We start from the raw sequence: 21,824 nt of genomic DNA on the forward strand, positions 1-21,824 counted from the left end.
CTGTCATTACACATATTTTCTAGGATGAAATAGCTGATTTTAAAGCACTAAAATGTTTTCAAGTATGTTATTTTAATTGGAATTTGAAAGATCACTTGTTTCTGAACTTAATACTAGTTTCAAACTCTGACAGCTTTTTACAAACAGAAAAGTATGAGTACTTCAGGAGAAAGATTCAGGCAGCTAACTTCAATGACAGAATCACGTTAGTCTAACTTCACTAGCCTAGCAGTAGAAAGAAAAACATTCTAAATGCCTGAAGGATGTCTTTAGCCTGTCACTTAGAACTTATACCTAAATAGATGAATGATAATGAACAAAACGTATTTACTACTCCAGTTTTCCAAGAGACAACTATGAATGTCCATCTGGGATTCATCATTAACAGGCTAAAACACATAACTGACTGAACAACAGTAGCCCAGCATGTTTTGGGTTTTGCTCTGACTCCTGTTTGCGTCAGTGGAAGCAGGATCTGTTGTCTTTCGAGCTAATCAACATACAACCCCAGGTTACATTACACAGCTCCTTGTCCAGGTCCCCAGTCACATACTTCTCTTTGTAAAATTATTCCTACTTAATTACAGTGAACCTTTAGGCAGCCACAGGTGCATTTACTTTAGCATTTTAGAGCTTTTGAAGCAAGTCTCCATTTACCATGCTTTGGTCCACATTGTGGAGCTACCTCAGAGAGAGCAGATTGGATTCCTACCTCATTTGCTTTTCTCCCATAATAAACTGCAATCAAAACTAGGCACCTACAATTTAGTAATCAAACACAAAATAAATATAAGCTAAGTATCTTGTAGCTATGTTTGAGTATCAGTTACATACGTGAAACTTTTAAATTTTTTTGGGGGGGGTACCATGTTCCTTAAATTGGAAAATTGTCCCAGCTTAGCATGGTTTACCTTCATGAAGTTCAGCAAAGACTTCATTGCCTTGAATATCTGAGCAATTATAATAACAAAAAAGCAAGCGTCAGAGTTATGACAGCTCTGCTGTCTTTGATGTTGTCTTCTTGAGTGATGTGTTTATGCAAGATAAATAGGTAAACTGTCTCCATGAACCCTACTTGAAAAAACTCCAGATTAGTTCTGGAGATGGAGTATCTTTTCACGTATGTGTTGATGGATTAAGGGAGAATGCAGGCAGGCCCTAACTGTCAACTGCCTGTAAGCAAAGAGGTTTGACTAAAGATGGAGCACTTGTCAGTGCTGAAAGGGAAAACTAGATTATACACAGATCTGAGCTGTCCTTTTATACCTTATACACTTACCACTTATTCAGGTCACATTTTCTGCATGCATCACTGCTTTTTCCTTCAACCCAAAGAGTATTGACTCTAAGCCTTTTAATATTTTGTTATTGGTAAAAAGGAAAGAACTGATAAGGAACATCTGTGTCAATGGATATATGGAAGCAGTGACAGTGAATTTCAGCAGTGCTGAGGATTTTATTATATAGTGCAAATTCATTTTGACAGCCTGTCTCACCTCTACTGCTGTAAATCAGAAGGCAAATGACTTATGTACACTGCTCTGAAATTAGCCCAACACCACGTCCCTTCTGTATCTTTCAGTGTCCCATGTACCTTTTATTCTTCTGAAAAATTGTGGAAATATTATTTCCCACATTTTGCAGATGAGGAACTGATGTACAGAGTCCTGAATACATCTCTGTTAAAAATAAGCATTTAAGTCAGATTTTAGAGGTAGCTGCATTCTTATTGTAAGACTACTCCATGGTTAATAGAGTAGAATCATAATCATAGTAATGATAATCATAGTCAAATATCAGAGTCATAATCACTCTCTGGAAGTGTCTTTATCTCTGCTGACTATAATGAGGGCACTTTGGTTACCATCTCGCAACCCTCAGTCAAGGGTCTAATGGTAGCTGAGGCAAATGTGGCTCATAAGGTTAATTTCCAAAATCATCCCACACATGCATGGCAGAGCAAGAAGTCCCATAATGTGAGCTCATTTTTCAATGAGAAATCCTTTCTTTGACTGTCTTTACTAACTCACCAGATCACATATTCCATTGCAGCCTGTATCAGTAGTAAATGTAAATTAATTTTATGTAGCAACTATGTGTGGATCATTTCTGGTTTCCTGTAACTGGAAGATGGGCTGAGTTCAGTGAACAGTAGTCATCTTTCAAAAAGCAGGTTTCAGTCGAATACTGTCAGCTGTAGTATCTTCAGGAGACTAAGGAATACATGAACATAAAGGCAGAACTTTTTAGCTCTTCCAAAAGAATATGTCTTCTGATACAAGATTGAAGTAAAGGTTGGAGAAATGTTGGAATCATTTTTTTCTTTCTGTGTTTATCTTAACTAGTGGTATTGAATGAGTGAGAAAACATTTGCGGGTACACAGATTCAGTTCTGAAGAAAAAAGAAAAGCCTGTCTAACTGAAGCCGATTTGTATCTATTTATGTGGAAATTAAGCTAAAGCTTTTATGGGAATGGATTTCTAGTAGGTCTCTGACATGACCTGATCCTCACAGGAAATACTATGATATTGGGCTTTTACATAATCACTGAAACTAGATACTGGAGGTGGATCTCATCACTGAAAAATCTTTCTGCCTTCTGAAAAGTAACATTTTAATTAGAAGGCTCAAAACATTAAATTTTGATGCATTTGTGTTATACTTAAATTTAACCCAGATTGGATCTAGTCTCACGAAACAGCTGTAAACCTAAAACATTTCCTTTTTTTTAAAATATTTTTTTTATTTTATTAGATGTCACCTCTGTACATTTTGTATAGTTTGATTCCCCTTCATTCTAATTGTCTGCTTAAATAGCACTAGTTAGAATGAAATGTCTTATAGAAAGTGAATATTCAGAGTAGTGCTTATGGCTTGACATGAGAGATTTCTTCTGGCAAATGTTAATCGCTGTGCAACCTGCTTCAAATAAACTCAGATACAGTGAAGTGTTGCAAACTGATGGTGTTATGAAGGCCCTGAAATGGTTCAGTATGTAGACATGTACAAATTGCGTCTCCAGTTACATTGAACATCTGCTTAGATTTAAATATTTGGAAAAAGTACTATTCTGTCATGAGCGATTACTGTCAATTCTGATTTTAATGCTATCAGATCCTTGTATTAACTTATGTAATAGTACATAACAGGTACCACTGTTGAGGTGTAACTTCCAAAATAGGTTAGAACATTTGAAGATACCAATTTACACAGGTGAACTATCTAACGCCTTTGTTCATGCAAACTGGTGTAAGATTTTAAGTGGAAAAATTTGTCCTTAGTATTTCCCTTTTTTTAACCTTCCTTGGTCCCTCATAGCTTCTATAACAACTTGTTTCAGCAACTATGTGCTCTAAACAACTGATCTGTAAAAGGTATGAAGCTGTTTTTCTGGAAAGCATGTGAGAATTTCTGTCTCTATAGAGACACTGTGAACTCTACAGATTTCTGATAACGATTGTGCTGGGAACAGAGATGAAGAAGGCCTGTCATAAGGGACTGATAGGGCTTATATTCAGCATGTAGTTGCCTGAACATGAGTTTTCAGGGATAATGTTCTTGGTAATTCTACATGGAATTGCTGATCTTTGAGTTTGTTGAGGCTTAGCCCTGGTGCCTGCTTTCTGAGGCGTCCTCACTGGGAACCTGACAGAGCAAAACAAAGTTCAGGCTTCTTATATGCCAGGTCTGACCACAAATGTGAACATAATGGGGCAGATCAGTGCAGAAATGCAAATTCAATGCTTTATCGGATTCTCTGTGTTTTTAGCAGTATGTCTAGAACTTTCTAATCTTCTAACATTCCTGTGGCTTAAGGAAATGAACAGTGCTTTCCTAAGATTCGTTTCCATTAAGTAGTTGATGTATATTTTCCAGCCGAATGAGATTTCTTTATGGGAACATCAGTAAAATCTGTAGTATAATAGCCAGTGGCATTATTGCAGGCTATTGTTAACTCTGTACATTAGCACTCAAAACTGTGATATTTCTGTGGTGTTTTATAAATTTAAGTCCAGTATTTTCATTGTTAAGGTTAATGGCATGGGATAATTAACTTCAAAGCAAGAAAGTCTGGAAGCACTGCAAAGTTCATAGGAAGCATTGTGTTTAAAAACCTGTATTGATTTTGCTTACAGTTATGTATAGTAGGCAAATACTAATTGCTTTTTACATTAAATTCTCACAGAGCAACTAAGGCACATTATTGACTAGGTAACTGTGAAATGTAGTATTTTCAAAACTATGGTTTGCTTTTTTTAACAAGGATAGTTTCTGAAAGAAATCAGGTCTTTCATGTGTACACTGATAGCTCTGAAATACCTGCCTGGCTTCAGTTTCTTTTTGCTTTACTGCAACTTGGAGAGAAATTTTATGGTTGGGTAATAAAACTCATGAAATTAAATGTTAATAATGGACAAGTGGATAAAAATTGTTAAGTAGTGAACTGCTAGAAAGTAGTGGAAGCTACTGATACAAAGTGGGAAATTATTTTCCACCTCAGTACGCTTCTCCACGTCTTTCAAGTAGCACTCTTGAATCCCAGTTCCTTGGTGTACACACGGTTAGGAGTTGTCGATCCTAAATTCTTTTGTTACAAAGGCCAGTCTTAATGGGGTAGAGTATAAATCAGGAAAGATCTCCGTGTGCTGGAGTTTCTGTTGATGAAAGTTCCTTTGACTGCCCAGGACATAAAGCACTGAGGAAGGAGAACCCAACACTCAAACTGAACAGCATGTCTACTGTTTACCAGGGTAGTCTGCCTGTGTTTCTCCACAATGCTCCTTTGACTTAAGTCAAAATGCTGTAGTTCAAACCACAGTGACAGTTCCTTTTCTAAAGGGCTACAAAGGTCGGTGCAAGAATATGCAGGAATAAACTGCTTATGAGGAGAGATGCAGTGAATCTCTGCCTGCAGCAGGCTGAGGGTCTGCAGGGAGATGCTCCCATCTAGATGTACTTTACAATACTAAGCAGGTGCCAGTGTTAAGTGGCATTCCTCTGTGGATGAGCAAGTTTTGCAGTCCTGGGAAGGGGTGAGTACTCTGAGCTGACAGACTAGCTCTAACAAAACAATGAATGCTGTATAAATAAACGACAACATTTACATGGCAGGTGAAAGATGGACGGAGTACTTAAAAGAAGGCTCTTGGGAACTCAGTGTGGCATGCAAGATTGGAAAACCTATACTGATTATGTACTTTGTACTGGGAGAAACAAGTGAGGTCCCCAAGGACCGTCAGAAACTAAGTGATATATTAGCATGAAGGTACAATGCTGTTGTTAATGGTTCCTTTGCTTACTATTAGCTCAGCAGTAAGTCTGTGAATATTTGAGGCTTCCTGACTATTGAGATTTCTTTTCCTTCCATAAATGTATTCTTGCCATAGCATGCATGCCTGTCTGAGAAAACACATGATTTCTATAACAGAATTATTAGAAGCGTTCTTAATATCCAATATTGTCAAAGATTGCACATTTTGATTGCTAGTTGCGACTGTGTGTGACTTAGTCCTATACCACGTGGCAAAAAGGTACTTCTAAAAAATCTCAGTTGTACAAAGGCCCACAGAAACCATCAGAATTTTCTCTTCATCATCGCCAGCTCTGTAGGTGAGTCTGGATATGATCCCTGAATATAATGAATGTATGAAATATCTACAGAACTGATGTGAAAACAGTGGCAGTGGAAAGGTGGTCAGTATTTTCTCGCTACCAGTCTCCCACTTATGGTACACGGTGCTTGAAGGCAGGGTGGTCCTAAGTTAGTACCACTGTAGGAATACAGTTACATCCATCTGCATTTACAAGTCAGTTTCCACAAAGGAAGACATCTGGAAACTTACTTTGTTGTTGTTTAACGTGAGAGATAAGTTGCAATGAAATAAAATAAAATGAAAGCCTTTCACATGACATTCTTGACACCAAAATAATATAACCCTTGTACAATCCAGGGTGCTTACCTTCATTTTTACATTCAATTGCATATTTTAAAATTATTTGTAGTTAGGTTTGTCCATGCTTTTTGATCAGAGAAACTGCAAACATAATATTTAAATGCTGAATATAGTATTTGTAATAATCAAAAGTAGGAAAAATATTATCAAAAACCAGTGGTTTGCAACACCATTGCTAGCAGTACATTACTGGCAATTCTGACTGAAAGAAGCAAAACTGACTGAAATTCTGACGGAAAGAAGCAAAACCAGCTTTCTATTTCAGTCTGTTGCAGTAATAAAATCAATGTTTCTATAGCACCTTCCAGGTGATCAGCGTGGAGTTACCAGTATTATACATGAAAGGTATGCTGCAGCTGAAGGCAGGCTCTTTGATCCCAGAGCCAGTGCTTTGAATACAGGCACACCCCGTCTTGCTATCACGATGAGCCAGGTCTCATATCCAAATAGCTGTACAGCCAACCATCTTTGCTTAAATATTTCTGTGAATTTAGTATTTACACATTCAAACCCACCAAAAATGTGGTTTTACAATCAACATTTCAGTTCTCAGGAAAAAATCCACATCTGAAAAGTATATGTATTTTTTTTAACCAATATGGACAGATTCTCTCCTCTGCCACGTTTCCAGACTGATGGTGCAGGAGGTCATCAGGGAGCTATGCTTGGGCACCTGAGGGAAGGGGCCTGATTTTTGAGCACCCAGAAAGCCCCCTGAAGTCAGGGTCAGGTCTGGAACCTTGAAAATCAGAGAATTTATGCAGTTAATTACAGACTTCTGTCCTTGCACTTTTTAATATTTTGGCCTGAGTTATAAAGCTTTGTTCTCTTAATCTCCTTGCTATTCATTATAAATATTAATTATGCTAATAAACCCTTCTGAAATACTTGCTTCTCCACAAGAGTTAAAAAACTGATTCTTTACTGGAATATGGTCTGCTATTAGAATAAAAGTACCTTCTTTTACTCTCATTACTTTCCAATACATCTGATGAAAACATTTGAGATTTATATAGACGTATTTAGCAGCTGTCTCATATTTACCTAGACTGTGAGGTATAAATTGAATTTAGTACTTTTTCTCAAGAATAAGTATGTGTTTGATGATTAGACAATGGAAAAGGTGTTTCTGCTCTGTCACAAATGGTTTTCATTGTTTAATTTTTTTTGATTATTTAATGTCTCTTTCTTTTGTGCATTATACTGTGGCTGATTTAGCAGTAAGGACTTTTTTATTTTGTAGCAGTAGGTGCTAAGGGAAGAAAAACATTAATATGAGAACTACTCTGAGTATCAGGGTCATATCTTACTTCCATTATTGAATTTGAAAGATTATTTAGGAAATTGAATTACTAAAAACATTAATTGCCTGGTTCATGTTGGCCACAGAAACAATTTGCTGAGTAGATTCTCAGAGCGGAAGAGGGTGAGGCCAGAACTTGAAGAACAGACGTTCCTAGGGTGCCTGAGAGGAGCTCACTGTGGTGGATATATTCATTGCCAGTATTATGAACCACTAAAAGAATCCTGGAAACTCATCCAAGAAAGCTGGTGAAGTTTCATCATCTTTATGCTCACTGCTGAACTGCTTTTAGTCCAATGTGCAGGTTTCATAATTTAAGATTTTTGCTATTTCGGTTAATGGATGACAAGAAGTAGGATTTCCATTGGGATACACAGAGCTTGGAGGAGGAAGAACCTCTGTGGAAGGGGTTGTCTAGAACCGTAATAAAAACAGATTGCTGGTGTAGGAAATTAATGAGTGTGGTTACTCATACAGGAGTTGAGGAAAAGCTGACAAATGAGGGTTCACACTGTTTAAAGACATCTGCTAATGATGTCAGTCATACAAAAGGTGTAAGGGACAAGAATGAAATGTCCAGCACAACTGAAGGAGGGACAACTGAGAAATTCTGGAAAACTAATACAGTGTCAAACTTAAGAGTTAAATAAAAAATGACATGGCCAACTCCCTGCTTCCCCAAATGCATACAAAACCTATACATATCTGTATACCAACATGAGATGTGTAAAAGAAAAAATAGGTGACTTGAAATTCTTGGCAAAGAAGGAGGATCTTGACATAGTAACCATTACAGAAGAATGTTGGAATGACAAAAATCAATAGGAGAGTGTAATACCTGGCTATAAACTGAACAGGAAGGACAGATTAGGTCATAGAGCTGGGGGAGCAGTATTAGGGCTATACTGTTGAGCCTTCTGATCAGGAAACGGATATTGAGTCCAAAACGTTGAAGGAGATCAAAGAATCAACGAAGCCTAATGAGGTAGTAATAATGGGTGACTTCAACTACCTTCAGCTGGTCAAATGTCACAGTGGGATAGAGCGTAAGGGAAGCAATTTCTCATCACTCTGAGTGACTGCCTTTTTGAAACATTTAGTTCTAGAGCACGCAAACAGAATGGCAATTCTCAACTTAAGTGACCTACAGGAATGCAGGTAAGAAGCTTTGAAGTCCTGTATCAGAGCAGGCCTTTTGGGTTTAAAGTCATGGCCACTGTAAAACTTAAATTCAATACTGAAGAGCCAATAGCTAGCCAATAGTTTATAGAACCACTATTAGACTGGAGAAATGTAAAAACTCTTTGGGCAAAAGATACTAAACAAAAAGTAAGGTAATTAAATCCTAAGAATCAACAGGGAATCCAGTTGAGGTGTTCTGTAGTAGAACAAGAGACACAGCAGGCAAGTAGAAAAGCAAGAAGTATTTGAATGTGGTTATGTGGATCAGGACTTTTTTGAACCAAAGATATATTCTTCAGACATCAAAACCCCATCCCTAGGAATGTCAATAAAAAGTAATTTTGTCTACAGCATGTGTGTAAAAAGCTGTGAAGCTGTGGCATAAGAAGGACTTTGTCAAAGCCATCACCTCACACCCACAAAGAAAAGAAAAAGTTCACCAGAGCAAACAATCTGTAAGACACAGGCCTAGCAGAAAGCAGAAATGGAGCATAAGGACATTCCAGTGAACTGTGGTTTTCTTTTGTTGTATTCATTTAGTATCACAGATGTAGTGCTAATACTCACAGCATTTAGTGTGTCAGAATAAGTGACTGGGAGTAAAGAGGTAAATTAAGCAACGAGAAACAAAAACCCCCAGATTTCACTCATTCAATAATTTGTAAAGAACATTACTTTTGTTTAAATTATGTACTGTTCCAGCGTGAAATGGTGAAATACTTCAAATATGAGAGGTGGGTGCAGGTAAAGTGGAGATAGATGTGATTCACTAAAACAATACTTACATGGCTCATACAGTAGAGAGATGATATTACCTTCTCCGGGTGAGCCCTATATGTTAGAAGCTGTGTTTGGAAAGAATAATAGTAAAGTTATTAGTGATAAAAGACAACTTTCATTAGCAACAGGAATTGAAAATACTGGGACTATTGCATTGAAAAAGAGGAGGGGGAACATGCTGATATGCAAAACATTCTGCTGTGTAACACCGTTCTAGAAATACGAGACCAAGCAGAACCAGGCATCAGATAGGGATACATTTAATATCCTTTGCAAATATCAAATGAGTTAACATCTTTTTATTTGGAAAGAGGTGCTTTTAGGATGTGGGATGCAATTCCAATATGGCATTGTGTTCACAACACACACTGTTACTTCTTTAGGGGGTGATTATGGCCATAGCTCTATGTTCAGCATGTACAGGAAAAACAGTATTATTATTTTCTTGTGGTTTGGAGGCACAAGTAGTAATTATATTACCAACAGGCAGCTATCTTGTGGCTACAAAAATATGGAGAAAATGGTTACATCATTTCCTTTGTGGCCCTGAAAATCCTTTTCACTAAACTCTAGATGAAACTGAGAGAGTGGTGTCAGTACAAATGCATATTTTGAATGCATGGCTCTACATTAAATAGAACTTTTTAAACTTGTGGGGGCGGGGGAAGGGGGGAGGGAGGAGGGGGGGCCTGACAGCATGTTTGATATGTTTCTGATTCTGATTCCAGCATCTCCTTCGATTAGGATTTGGAAGCTGATTGTATCTTAGGTAGGACCTAGAACTGATTTGAAACCTTGATGGCAGTTCAAAGAGAAACTGCATTGTCATGGGTGATTGGTTACGTGCATAATCAGTTACATTACAGTTGAAATGAACCTTATGGTCATTGCAGAATTTGCCAGATGTTTACTAGGTGGACAAACACCCCATTATCCATGTGAAAAAAGGCAGAAACAATGTTTCTGATTCTCCTGCCCGCCATTTGTGCTGCTGCAGCAATAATACAGTTAAGTATTTTACTTCCATAGCATGTAAGAACCATTCATTTTTGAGGGATGTGAGCAAAATTAATGCTAATTAATAATAATATTCATGATTAATTTCTGTTTCACAGCTTTTGGTACTTTGCTATATAATCTTTTTATCGAAAGAACCCTTTTGTGTATGTATTGTTATTGTATTTATCAATTAAGGGACCTATCACCAGACATTAGATATTCTTACAAGTTATGCAGTGTCCAAGAAAAAACAGATTCCTTTAAATCATCCTGAAGCCATATCCTGCATGGTGATAGTTTTTCTAGCTGTTTTTTAGATAGGTAAATAGGTACTCACACATAAGTCCTAAAGAAAGCCACCATACGCGTTAATAGTCTGTATGTCTTACTACCTTAAAGAACAGTACAGTTGTAGAAAAATGAGAGTTTCACCTTTTTCCTTGAAGGATCTGTGAAAGTTGAAAAATTGTCTTGCACCACTGCATGTACCGTATGATCTTGTAAAGAATGAGTCTTAACTCCCAAACAGTCAAAGATAAAACCCCTGTTTGTAGCTAGATTTTCAGCCTTGCAAGTCTTTTAGATGAAGATGAAATTTAAAATTGTTTCTGCAGCCATATTGTATTTTTATATCATAATTATATTTCTTTTGAAGTTAATTTTATTCTCATTTTCTTCTTTGTATGTTACTTAGCTTTTAAGTGAGACTCAAAAGAGACTCAAATACTGAAAGAAAAATTACAGTATTCAACTGAACATGCCCACTGGTAATATAAATATTAATGCAGAAAAGTAGTGTCAGTTGAATAATTGTTTTGAACAAGGTGAGAATACAAGAAATAACTAGAGTTAATATTTGATCCTCCTTGTGAAAGCAGATGGCTAAGGGCTTTTAACGCTGCCTGTTATAAAAATTTTAACCACTTTTTAACTTGCAGTTATTAACAAGGTTAGGGAAAAGAGCAAAATTAATCATTGAAGTTATTATATCTCAATTTCTGTAAGCTTCATAGCAGCTGATGTAAGTATCCTCCATAGTTTTTCTCGTGACAAGCTAAGAGGGAATGATGAAAGAACTGAGAATATATATGATGAAATATAGTAAATTACCCTTGGTTTGCATGACACAAGTAAAACGTTAAGATCTTTGCTTTAAAGATTCTAGGTGGACTTCCTTGCATTTGGGAAAATAATAATAAAGTAATTTTTTAATTAAATTATTTTATTCTCTGTGGTTAGAAGACATAATCATATGAATTGTTCTATTTGCTGTAGTTTGAATAAAGTCGTGTAGTAACCTATACTGGCTAAATAAATGTAAAATATAGTGACTTCTGTTGTTTTTATCCATCAACAAACAGTATTTTGGTTTTGTAACATGGGCAAATCTGATACTGTCTGCATATAAAATAAATAATCCCAAAGTAGAATTAGCAACTAATGATAGAGGATTACATATATTCTGCATTGTATAGATGATATCTATGTAGTTTTTCAAATCCAGTCTGCAAGAAAACACAAAATTTTTTTTAAAAAGTTTATGTAGCAAAAGTTGATGCAGGAATCATTATAGCAGATGGCACAAATCAGAGCAACCCTGTCTTCTATTTACTTCAGTAGAATGCAGAGATTTTTTTACTGTTTCATGTTGTGTAATTTCTTCTTTCTTGCAAATAGGAGAGACTTTTCCTTTACAGTTCTAAGTGTCAGGAGGAAAGACGTAAACATGTATGAACAGGACAAAAAAAATCCTACTTGAACATGTCACAAATAACAGCAGGACACTGCTAGTACTGTTATTGAGATAAGATTACAAAATGGTGATATCAGGTTTTCATTTCATTAACCAGTAGACAGACAAGAGAGGTTCCTTCTTTAATCAACAAGATGACTGTATTTGGAATAAAATGAAATGTCATGAAAAGGTTATTACTGAAAGACAGAAGACTGCTTCTGATTTCCTTACAATGATCTCATTACAATCGGTGTAAAATGCCACCCAAACATTAATTTGATTCACAAAATCTCAAATGGTAACAGATAATATAATAATAGAGTATTTCTAGCCTGGAAAGTAAGCCATATGGAAAAAAGAATTAAAAAATGAATCTACTGATGGCCGTCATCTTTTACATGATTCTCTTGATTCATCAGTTCCTTATGCTGAGCTAAGGTGAATACAAAGGGCATAGTGGACTCTACCACATCAGAAGGATTATGACCATTTGAGTGGTACAAGACAATGGAAGAGAAGGCCTTCAAGTTTTGTCTCTTATTTTGTCCTCAGACTTTCCTTGTCTTTGATGATAATGAACCTGAACATTGCATTCTTCCAAAGGCTAGGATGCAGTAATCTTATATGTTTCCTTCACCGTTTTTAGAATGCACGTGAGGAGGAGTCAGTGAAGTTGTTTTTTCAATTTCTTTTTTGGGAATCCTAATAATGGAACACGTGAAACAGGAAATGACACAGTTCTTTCAAACAGTGTTGCTGATGTGGGGGAAAAAAACGGTCTTTGGCCAGATTCATTGCTTGGGGGCTGCTTTCTTTAAAAGAAAAGATGGAACTGAGTATACCAATATAGGCTTAATAACTGTAGAAAATAAGAGTAATAAGAGTAATGGTAATTGCGGTGTTTTCAAGAAAATAATGTGTTTGAGAGGGAAAATCTACACCGTAGTTATCATGAAAACAGAAAGGAAGCTTGACTGCATCTTAAGCAATTCTTTTAAAAGGGAATAAATGGTAGATTGGTGATACTCAAAGATACTGCAGGTTTTTCTTAGTTCATTCTGTAAAGAAAAGGGAGATGGAATTGGAGTCTAACAAAAGGAAATCTTTTAAAAGTAATGTAAGTCTGCCTTATTAGAATAAGAATTTAGAGACCCAGAACACAGGAAGGCATGAATTTTGTGGAGCCCTGAGTAGCTGCTAGAGAATCTGTATGTTTTTCTTTAAACAAATGGTGCCACTTTTAGGTACAGCCCTTCATTTGCCATCTAAAGAAGTACTTATGCACTTGAGTGTGCTGTTGATTTCAAGTTCAAATAAGCATGTTTTCTTTCATTCAGGTCTCAAATAATCATTTAAATGCATAAAGAATGCCAATGTAAGTTACGGAGAAAGGAGGCCAAACTTTCAATACTGTTTGATTAAGGGAATAACTGGAAAGATTCTAAAAATGAGTAAAACAAGCAATTATATTTTCCAATTCTATCATTTGGAAAAAAATTCTGGATGTCTCACTTGAACGTCTACCAAAATTGGCCTTAACCTTCTGAAAGAGAAATAGAACTAATGATTTGGTACAGCGCCAAACAATTAGACCAGTGAACAGACATTCTTCCACCAGCATCTATTATCAGAAATATCTGGATTTCTAAATGTCAGCTAAATAGGCTCACCCCACAAGCTAAGAGAAAGCTGACCTGACCTTTTGACACCACCTGTTCAGGAATGGGAATTTCTTAAGCATCCTATTCTACACAGATAAAAGGTTCACAAAGTTTGACCTGGAAAGAATGGTTAAAGGAATTAGTTTTGTTTAGTCTAGAAAAGAGCAGACTGAGGGAGGATGTGATTACAATCTTCCAGTATGTAAAAGAATGTTATAAAGAGGCTAGTGATTGGTTTTCTGTGTCCAGTTGGGGAAAAGACAAGAATAAAGATGTATAATACAGAGCAAAGATACTTAGATTATGTATTAGGAGAAAAATTTCTAATAATAAAAGTAGAGAATATGGTGCAGACTGCATAAGAAAATTGTCATCTCATTAACTGGAAATTTTCAAGAATAATTAGACCTACACCTGTCATTAATAGTCAAGGTTGCTAGTGTTGTTTGTGATGCAAGGTGAATAGGTAGATGTATTACATGATCACTTAAGAGTCTTAGCCCATCTTTGCTTTTCTATAGCTGATACATTTGGCAAGGCACTCTAGACTTGTTACACTGGAAATAAAAATAATTGGTTAATGGGAGGCTTTTTATTTGTAGAGCATACTTCAATAACAAAATAAATAATTTTTAAGAATTCTGATTATGTCATTAAGATAACAGTGTTAGAAGGATGGCAGAATAATAGGTAAGGAAATGATAAAGATTACTTATTGGCTTTGGTGCAGAATTCTATTAACAATAGCAGTGAGTTTGCTCTTATGAATTTCTTTTTCTCTATTATTTGAGAATTTTGGTATCGTACATTGTTTTCTGCTTGATGTTAGTAACAAGGAACTGGAAATTGTGATGAATATCATCCCATACAGATATACACAAGGCTCTCAAGGCATGGCATACCCACTCGAAAGAACAGAAATAACATCAAAATTATGTCATCTTTCCTGAATGTTTGTAGGAGCTACTAAGACAGCGTTTCACAGTGTGATCCATCACGAGCTCAAAAGCAACTGAGTAACAATGAAAAGAAAACCCTAGAGAGCATAAATTATGTATAGGCCTTCAATACATACTGCAGATTAAAAGTGAAAGTGGGTGAAGGTTTTAATTCTCATTCCATGTTGGTACCAGTTGTCTTTTGGTGGTTGAAAGCATGACATGCTTGCAGCTCAGTTTCTTATATTTGATGTTGGATATTAGAGCTTAAAGATACGTTAGACATCTAAAGTCTTACTGAAGCATTTATTTAGGTGCATAAATAGAGAGTAGTGTCAAACATCAGGGCTTTCATTTTGCAGATTAAGCAAATTACTTGAATTGTAGCTCCCTGTATTTTCAGATTTTCTGTGAAAGAACATGATAATATTTATCTCTTTTTTTTCCTCTTGAGTTTAGGAACTGATTATATTATTTTATTACATACGTGGTTTGGGTTTTGTTTTTTTTTTTCTAGGTGCTGCACAATGGACTTGTGATGGAAATGAATCATCCCACAGCTGGGAAGATAGCTGTTCCAGGTTAGATGTTTAATTCTTTTTTCTAAATGGAGCTTGAAATTAAATGCTACATGACATCCTGAGTAGTTCTGGAACTGAGCTGAGGACATGACACATCTTCACATTTCACTCAAATGAACAAAAGTTTAGCCAGGAAGACATTTGTGCTCATATTCATTCCAGTAGCAGAAAAATGGGTTAAAATGTGTGTCAGAATAGCTTCTGGTTTTCATCGGTCAGTTGTCATAAAGCATGAACATGGATTTGATAATATTTGCAAACTCCCACTGCTAGAAATATTACTGCTAAATCATCTACATAAATATGTGAATCTGTTTTTGATTTAGGTCTATTTTGCAAGTTACACAGGCTTCTTTTAGGGACATTTCTGTTATTAAAAAAAAAAAGAAAGAGGAGGGAAGTTCGTACTGAAGGCTTCATCACACCATTTCTTTTAATGAGATTAGACGTGAAGCTCTGCAATAATGAAGTCTTAGATAGCTATTTTGGATTTCCAAAGAATATAGAAGTAATAAACTAGTCTCTTCTCTTTTAAGCTCTAAGTGCATCAGGACGTGGAGCTGGTGTAGCTTTACTTCCATTGGAGTTAGTTATGGAATGGGGTTATGTTCGTCCAGAGCCATTATGAACATTCTCATTCACATCCTTGCAGTTGGCTCTGTTTTGACAACTGAGCCTTATCTGATAATCTACTAGCTATTGGGTCAACTTTTTTTGCTTCTCTATGTTTTTTTCTCTCCCAAGCCACATTGAGAATTGTTTCCTCCTTCATTCAAAGCACCATGTAATTTTTATTTTTATAACATATTCTCCTTACATTGTGATTTTCTGTGCCAAATTCCACCCTCTGACACAGCATCCAGTTGTCATCAATTTCAGTTGACTTGAGCACATGTAGTGGTAAGAAGAATTTGACCCATAAAATTTATCTTAATTTGCACATCCTGGAATCACACTGGGATGCAGAAAGAATTATTTGAAAGAAATCAGTCCTGTATTAGATCATATTTTCTGCATGAATAGAGGGGGTGTTTTGTGTCTGTATGTGTATGCTTCATATTTGTTCTTTATCACAGTTTGCATTCCACATTTGGTCCCACTCTGCTTGGATGTTTGGTTGATTGTATTCAAAAATGCTTCTCTAATTTAGATACCCGTATCTGGAAATAGTAATCCTTTTGTTTTAGTCTCTAACAGAAAAGTAATCCTGGTTTATTTATCCAAAATGAAAAGACTAATAAGGGTTTTGATTTCATTCTTTTTAAAGAAGTGGGCAGAAAAGCCTTGCAGATGGTAGAGAAAGTACGTAAGGTTTTCATGTTGCATACAATGTATAATCTATCTTAGAGAAAGCAAATACTCCTTAAGGGGATAGGTTAAACTGCAAGAAGAGGAAGGAGATGAAAGGAATGTTCTAATGTCTGTCAGCAGCGATAGAATGTATTGGCAAGAGAGTGAGTTTTTACCTAGGTAGTAAGCCATAGTATTTCCCAAATCCTTAGTTATTTTTTATTTTATTAAACCAGTGACACTGCACTAAACTAAAATAAATCATCTTAATCTCTAACGGTTTGCCATTTAGATGGGCTTCTATGAGGAGTTTCTTGTATTGAAGCAGATGGCTGAAATGATTATTGGATATTTGAGCAGGAAAAGGAGAATTCCTTCCTTTCCTGGCACGGGAGGATAAGGAGGGGAGAGGCAGGGGAGGGAAGAGTGAAGGACACTCATTCAGTGTGAGTAGAATGGACCTATTGATATCACTGGAAAGAGTGTACATTACTTTGTCCCAAAATTAAAGTGCATAGTGAGTTTTGCCACTGTTGATGGTAGGTAATGGAAGTACCCTGGAATCGTCCTGGTCAATGATATACCTGAAGAGTACAGGGAAGAGTGTGCAGAGAAGACCTCCAGTAGATAAACTGCTTCTCAATGACTATTTAAATAGTAACAACTTTTTTTTCAATGTGATTATATTTTAATATATTATATTTGGTAGAGAACAACTGTACTAAGCTCTCAGTTTCTGGCTCAGGGTTGCTTATTAAGCAAGATTAAGATATTAATGTGAATGTTGAAACTGAATAGACTGAAAATGTCTCCCCTTAAAGACACTGGGGAGACTGATCCCAAAATAAAAATGGGTGACTGTTATTTCTTAACCATATAAGCCAGATTTTAATGTGTATTTCAGTAACTGAATTGGACATCACACTTGAGGCTCTTGACAGAGGTCAGACTTGTGCTGGCAAGTAAAGTTGTGAGTCCAGTGACATACACTTATTCAGTGAGAGTATGCTGGCAGATTTCAGCTCTGAGTATCACAATTGGCCTCTGTGTCTAACATACTGGTTTAGAGTAGTCCTTCTCCAGGGGTCTCCCCACTATGAGAGTGGGTTCTAATCTGTATATGAATCCTCACTTGTAGATCTCGCATCTTGAAATTCTGAGGGATTTTGCCATTGGCTTTAATGTAGGCTACATTTTTAACGTTGGACTTGGTGATTCATACTCCTCCTTTACTTAATTATCTTTTGATATGGTTACTGAATTGGGTTCTTTCCACAGCTAGTCAATGCTTTCCCCCTTGCCTTTTTTTATAATTCCAAGCCTGAGATATACTGTGTGCTGATAAGCACATCATAAGGTACTGGTGAAACTGGAGTGGGAGAAGTCGCATTATAAAAAACACATTTCTATTCACTTTTCTTTTCAAAATCTGTATTGAGGGTAGGAGAGATACAGACCCTGTATTTTATATCTCTTGCTTCAAGTATTCACTGAAAAATGTCCTTGCACATATACACTGCTGTTACTGTTAGCAAGCAAGATAGCTTAGATTCAAGAATGGATGTGAAAAAGGGATTTCATCATGTCTGACTAACAGTGACTGTATAAAAGACTGTAAGATCATTTTAAAGAAAAATGTGGTTCTGTGATAGTTGAGTGATTTCATTAGGATAATGTTTCACATATGCCGTTCAGTATATTCATGTCATGAAATTATTCTAGAGCTGACTTATTGTACACATATACATGTACGTGTACATATACATATACTTGACATATTATATATAGAAGGTGCAACGCTGTGAGAGAGCCTCACTTGAGTCCCAAAGGCCTGGCACTGTACTGCACTCATTTTTTGCAGGACTGGTTCATCTGATTGCAGGGCTGTACTGATGAATCTGTTCTGGCTTTATAGCTGAAGTCAGCTTAATCATCTTTAGTTCAGGGCAGGGCTCCAAAGAGGACGAGGAGCTGGAGCATCTCAGCTGGAGAGGCTGAGGAAGAGGGGCTGGTACAGCCTGGGGAAAAGGCAGCCTCAGGGGGGCCTGGCAGCAGCCCCTCAGCACCTACAGGGAGGTTATCAACGTAAAGAGCCAGGCTCTTCACAGCAATGCATGGTGGGAGGATGAGAGACAAGAGAGATTCAGACTCAATATCAGGAAAGTCTTTTTTGTCATGATGACAGCCAGGCAGTGGAGCAGGTTGACCAGAGAGGTTGTGCAGGCTCTGTTCTTGGAGGTTTTCAAGAAACAACTAGATAAAGCCATGAGCATTCTGGTGTGACCTCAGACCTGACCTTGATTTGAGCAAGAGCTTGGACTGGAGACCTCCTGAAGTCCTTTCCAACTTGGATTATGTTCTTATTCTGTGACTAACCTCAGTATCTCCTCACTCAGCTCTGTTGTACTTAGCCCTTTCCATAGAGATCTGGAGGAGAAATTATATAGTTTAATAAAATGGGAAATGTAGAACACAGAAAGTACTTTTGAGGGCCAAAAATGATAGGGGAGAGATGTTTTATAGAGTGCCAGATTGCAGATGATGCTGGATGGCACAGAGACAATACAGTTAAGTGAAAGGACAAAATTTCAAGAAGCTTTAGCGTCTGGGTTAGTCTTGAAATGCTTTGCCAAAGAATAATGGACTTTTCCAAAGAGCGGTAGCATGTGGGTTTCTGGGAGCCACTGAGTAATTTATTCTGAGTTGCAATGTGGAGCATAATGGATACCAACCCATACTGATTATGTAGAAAAAGCTAATGGATGCAATGCAGTCTTGCCCAAACCTTTTCCATTATCATCTATTTTATATAGTTTAGGAAACTCAGATAATAATATTCCCAACTTCTGCATTATCTAGTGTCTAATATTGACTTTTAAAAGCTGCCAGTAGTTTTTTATAGTCAAAAGAATGTTTGTGATATGATTTTTTTTAAAAGGAAAAACCACAATGCATTCAGCTGTCCCTAACAAACCAACCTTTGTAGAATTTATTAACTAGCAGGAGCCTCTGTGAAATAAACCTCATTTCTGACCCCTTCTAAGCCTTAGCGAATTGGGGATTTGGATATAAGCCTACACTTCGGAATCATCTCTCATCAAACAGGAAACAATATAACTGTGGAAATCATGTAAAACACCTCTTCCAGACAAAACAACTATCCTTAGTTTTGATAATGTTTACATTGTATGTTCTCCTCATCCCCATTTCCTGAGTTGATAAACACTATTTCTCTCCTTCGGCCGATGATCTGCATCAAGTATGTCTTTATTGCTCAGAAAGGCCAATTTCATACCTGGCTTCGTGATTTCCTTCTGTGCTATTGAGATAATGTGTTTGGGGGACTGCTCCAAGCTCAGTTAGGAAAGGCAGTAAAGGATTCCTCCTTGGCATAGACTTCTTGGACTGAATTCAGGCAATCTATGTTAATTAATCAACCCACTCAGGAGAAATGTCCCTTTTTCCGGTCTTCTCCTGTCACTGTGCATTACAAATATACTATTGAAACAGGAAAGACATTTTTTTTCAGAGATAGGCTTTTCCTGTCGTATGATTCATTAAATGGTGTCATGGTTCCATGGAGACTAATTGCCATCAATCTCCTAGAAGAATGGTTTTAAGGAACAAGACAAAGAGACAAGAGATTTAATAGGACTTCCTTACTGTGCCACAGATTTCTTCCTTAACCTTGGACAAATCACTCTCTGTGTCTCACTTTACTAATCGTTTGCAGTTTTTCATGTCTTAGTTAATAGTTGAAAAATACTTTGATTTCTAAGGGAAGGAAGTTCTTAGAAAAACTCTATGTATTGTTTTTAATAAGTATTCCTATTTATTAGGTATGTATGTATTTATGCTTATTTTCTCCATGTATGGGGAAGACCAGTTATAGTTGTGGTAATAACAGTGGGGTATCTTTGTGTTTGATCAGTACATTTCAATACAGGGAGCAGATATGGCTGTTAGTGATACATGCTATCTTTTTTTGATCATTTAATGTAAGTCTGGTGGGGGAAGCTTCAGTAGGACTAGATATATGGCAGAGAAAAGTGACTTCTGCTTGGGGGAAGTTTGCAGGAAATTAAGGAAGTCTGTACTCCAATCCATCGTTTCCTGCAGCTAGGAGATCCCACAATATAGGAACAACAACAACATAAAAATTCCCCCCAATTTTTTTTTTTTTTGCAAAAACCTCTGCTTGAACTTCTGAGCCTGTCTGCTTCTCATCAGGCAGTTTTTTCATATGCATGTGTGTGCGCGTGTGTGCATGCATGCATGTGCATAACTGATGTTGATTGAAAAATTTTAATTTCACTTCACTATTTATGGTACATTGGAGACAAACAGCTTCACCGGCATTACCGTTACCTCATTCGCCTTTTTTAGTCATCAGGGCTGACTGTTTATGTCTTTTACATTCACAGAGCTGATTTCAATTTTGAGGAATTCAGGACCATTACAGGAACTCAGCAGAAATGATGTATGACAGCTCGCTTAGCTATCCTCAAAATACTTTAAAAAATCTTTAAAAATATATAAACAATATATTTGTACTGATTGCAAAAGCAGAAAAGAGATGGTGGGAATGGCAAGGAATATGTTATAAGCTTCAGGATTATATAGAAAAGTCTAGTCTGTTTTTAATGAATGATACTTTAATTTGGAATCTTTTAAGATTTCTTTTAAAGTAAAACATAAACAACAAACCTTTTCATATTTTTGCTCCTCTGTCATATGTTTCCAGAGTATTTCTCTACTGTATATTTTAAAATTTGCTATACATCCCAGAATGGTTTTAGTGCCACAGTTGATACTTGTAAAGTTAATGTCTTAAGGAAGAAAAGCCAGCTTTCTCTTACCTAGTTCTGGGACTTCAGTTGTGGGGGGAAATTAAGAAATAGTGGAAGTCTTTTCTGTGAGGCTCAGAGTAACTGAGTAACAGTACCGATTGGGACCAACAGCGCTGTGTCTTACTCACGCGGTGGCTCTCCAGGACTGTTGTTCAGGGTGCCTGAGCTGGCCTATCCTCTCTGCAGACCCTAGGTTTTTCTGTCTTTCTTTAAATTGTGGCAATCAGAGTTGTTTTTCTTGCATCACGTGTTTCTTTCGAGGACCCGACACTGCCATATCCGCAGGGGAAATAAAAATTTTTCAGTGGACAAGTGGGGACATTTTCCTACTCTGTACATAATAAGTCAAGTAAAATGATGGTTGGAGTTTTGCTGGATGTTGATTGGTAATTATACTTCTACTTACTGGAGAATATTTTCTTTATTATTTTCCTCCATATGTTCTAAAATATACTAGAATTTCCTTTAAACTGGACATAATAGTTTCTTATGGAGAGTAAACTAAACAGTATCACCTTGCTGTTATGCAGAGAAAAAAAAAGTTGAAGTA

The 21,824-nt window shown here is 36.7% G+C and overlaps 1 protein-coding gene across 1 annotated transcript in view; it reads left to right on the forward strand.

The window, feature by feature from the left end:
• Window positions 1-21,824, forward strand: part of SUGCT (succinyl-CoA:glutarate-CoA transferase) — a 333,906-nt gene that overhangs the window by 261,187 nt on the left and 50,895 nt on the right. The window contains exon 12 of the mRNA XM_010581786.1: window positions 15,071-15,134. Coding sequence (XP_010580088.1) covers window positions 15,071-15,134 — 64 coding nt within the window. The remainder of the gene's footprint in view (window positions 1-15,070; window positions 15,135-21,824) is intronic.

The sequence above is a fragment of the Haliaeetus leucocephalus genome, unplaced genomic scaffold, assembly GCF_000737465.1.
Source record: "Haliaeetus leucocephalus isolate CR32 unplaced genomic scaffold, Haliaeetus_leucocephalus-4.0 Scaffold808, whole genome shotgun sequence".
NCBI lineage: Eukaryota > Metazoa > Chordata > Aves > Accipitriformes > Accipitridae > Haliaeetus > Haliaeetus leucocephalus.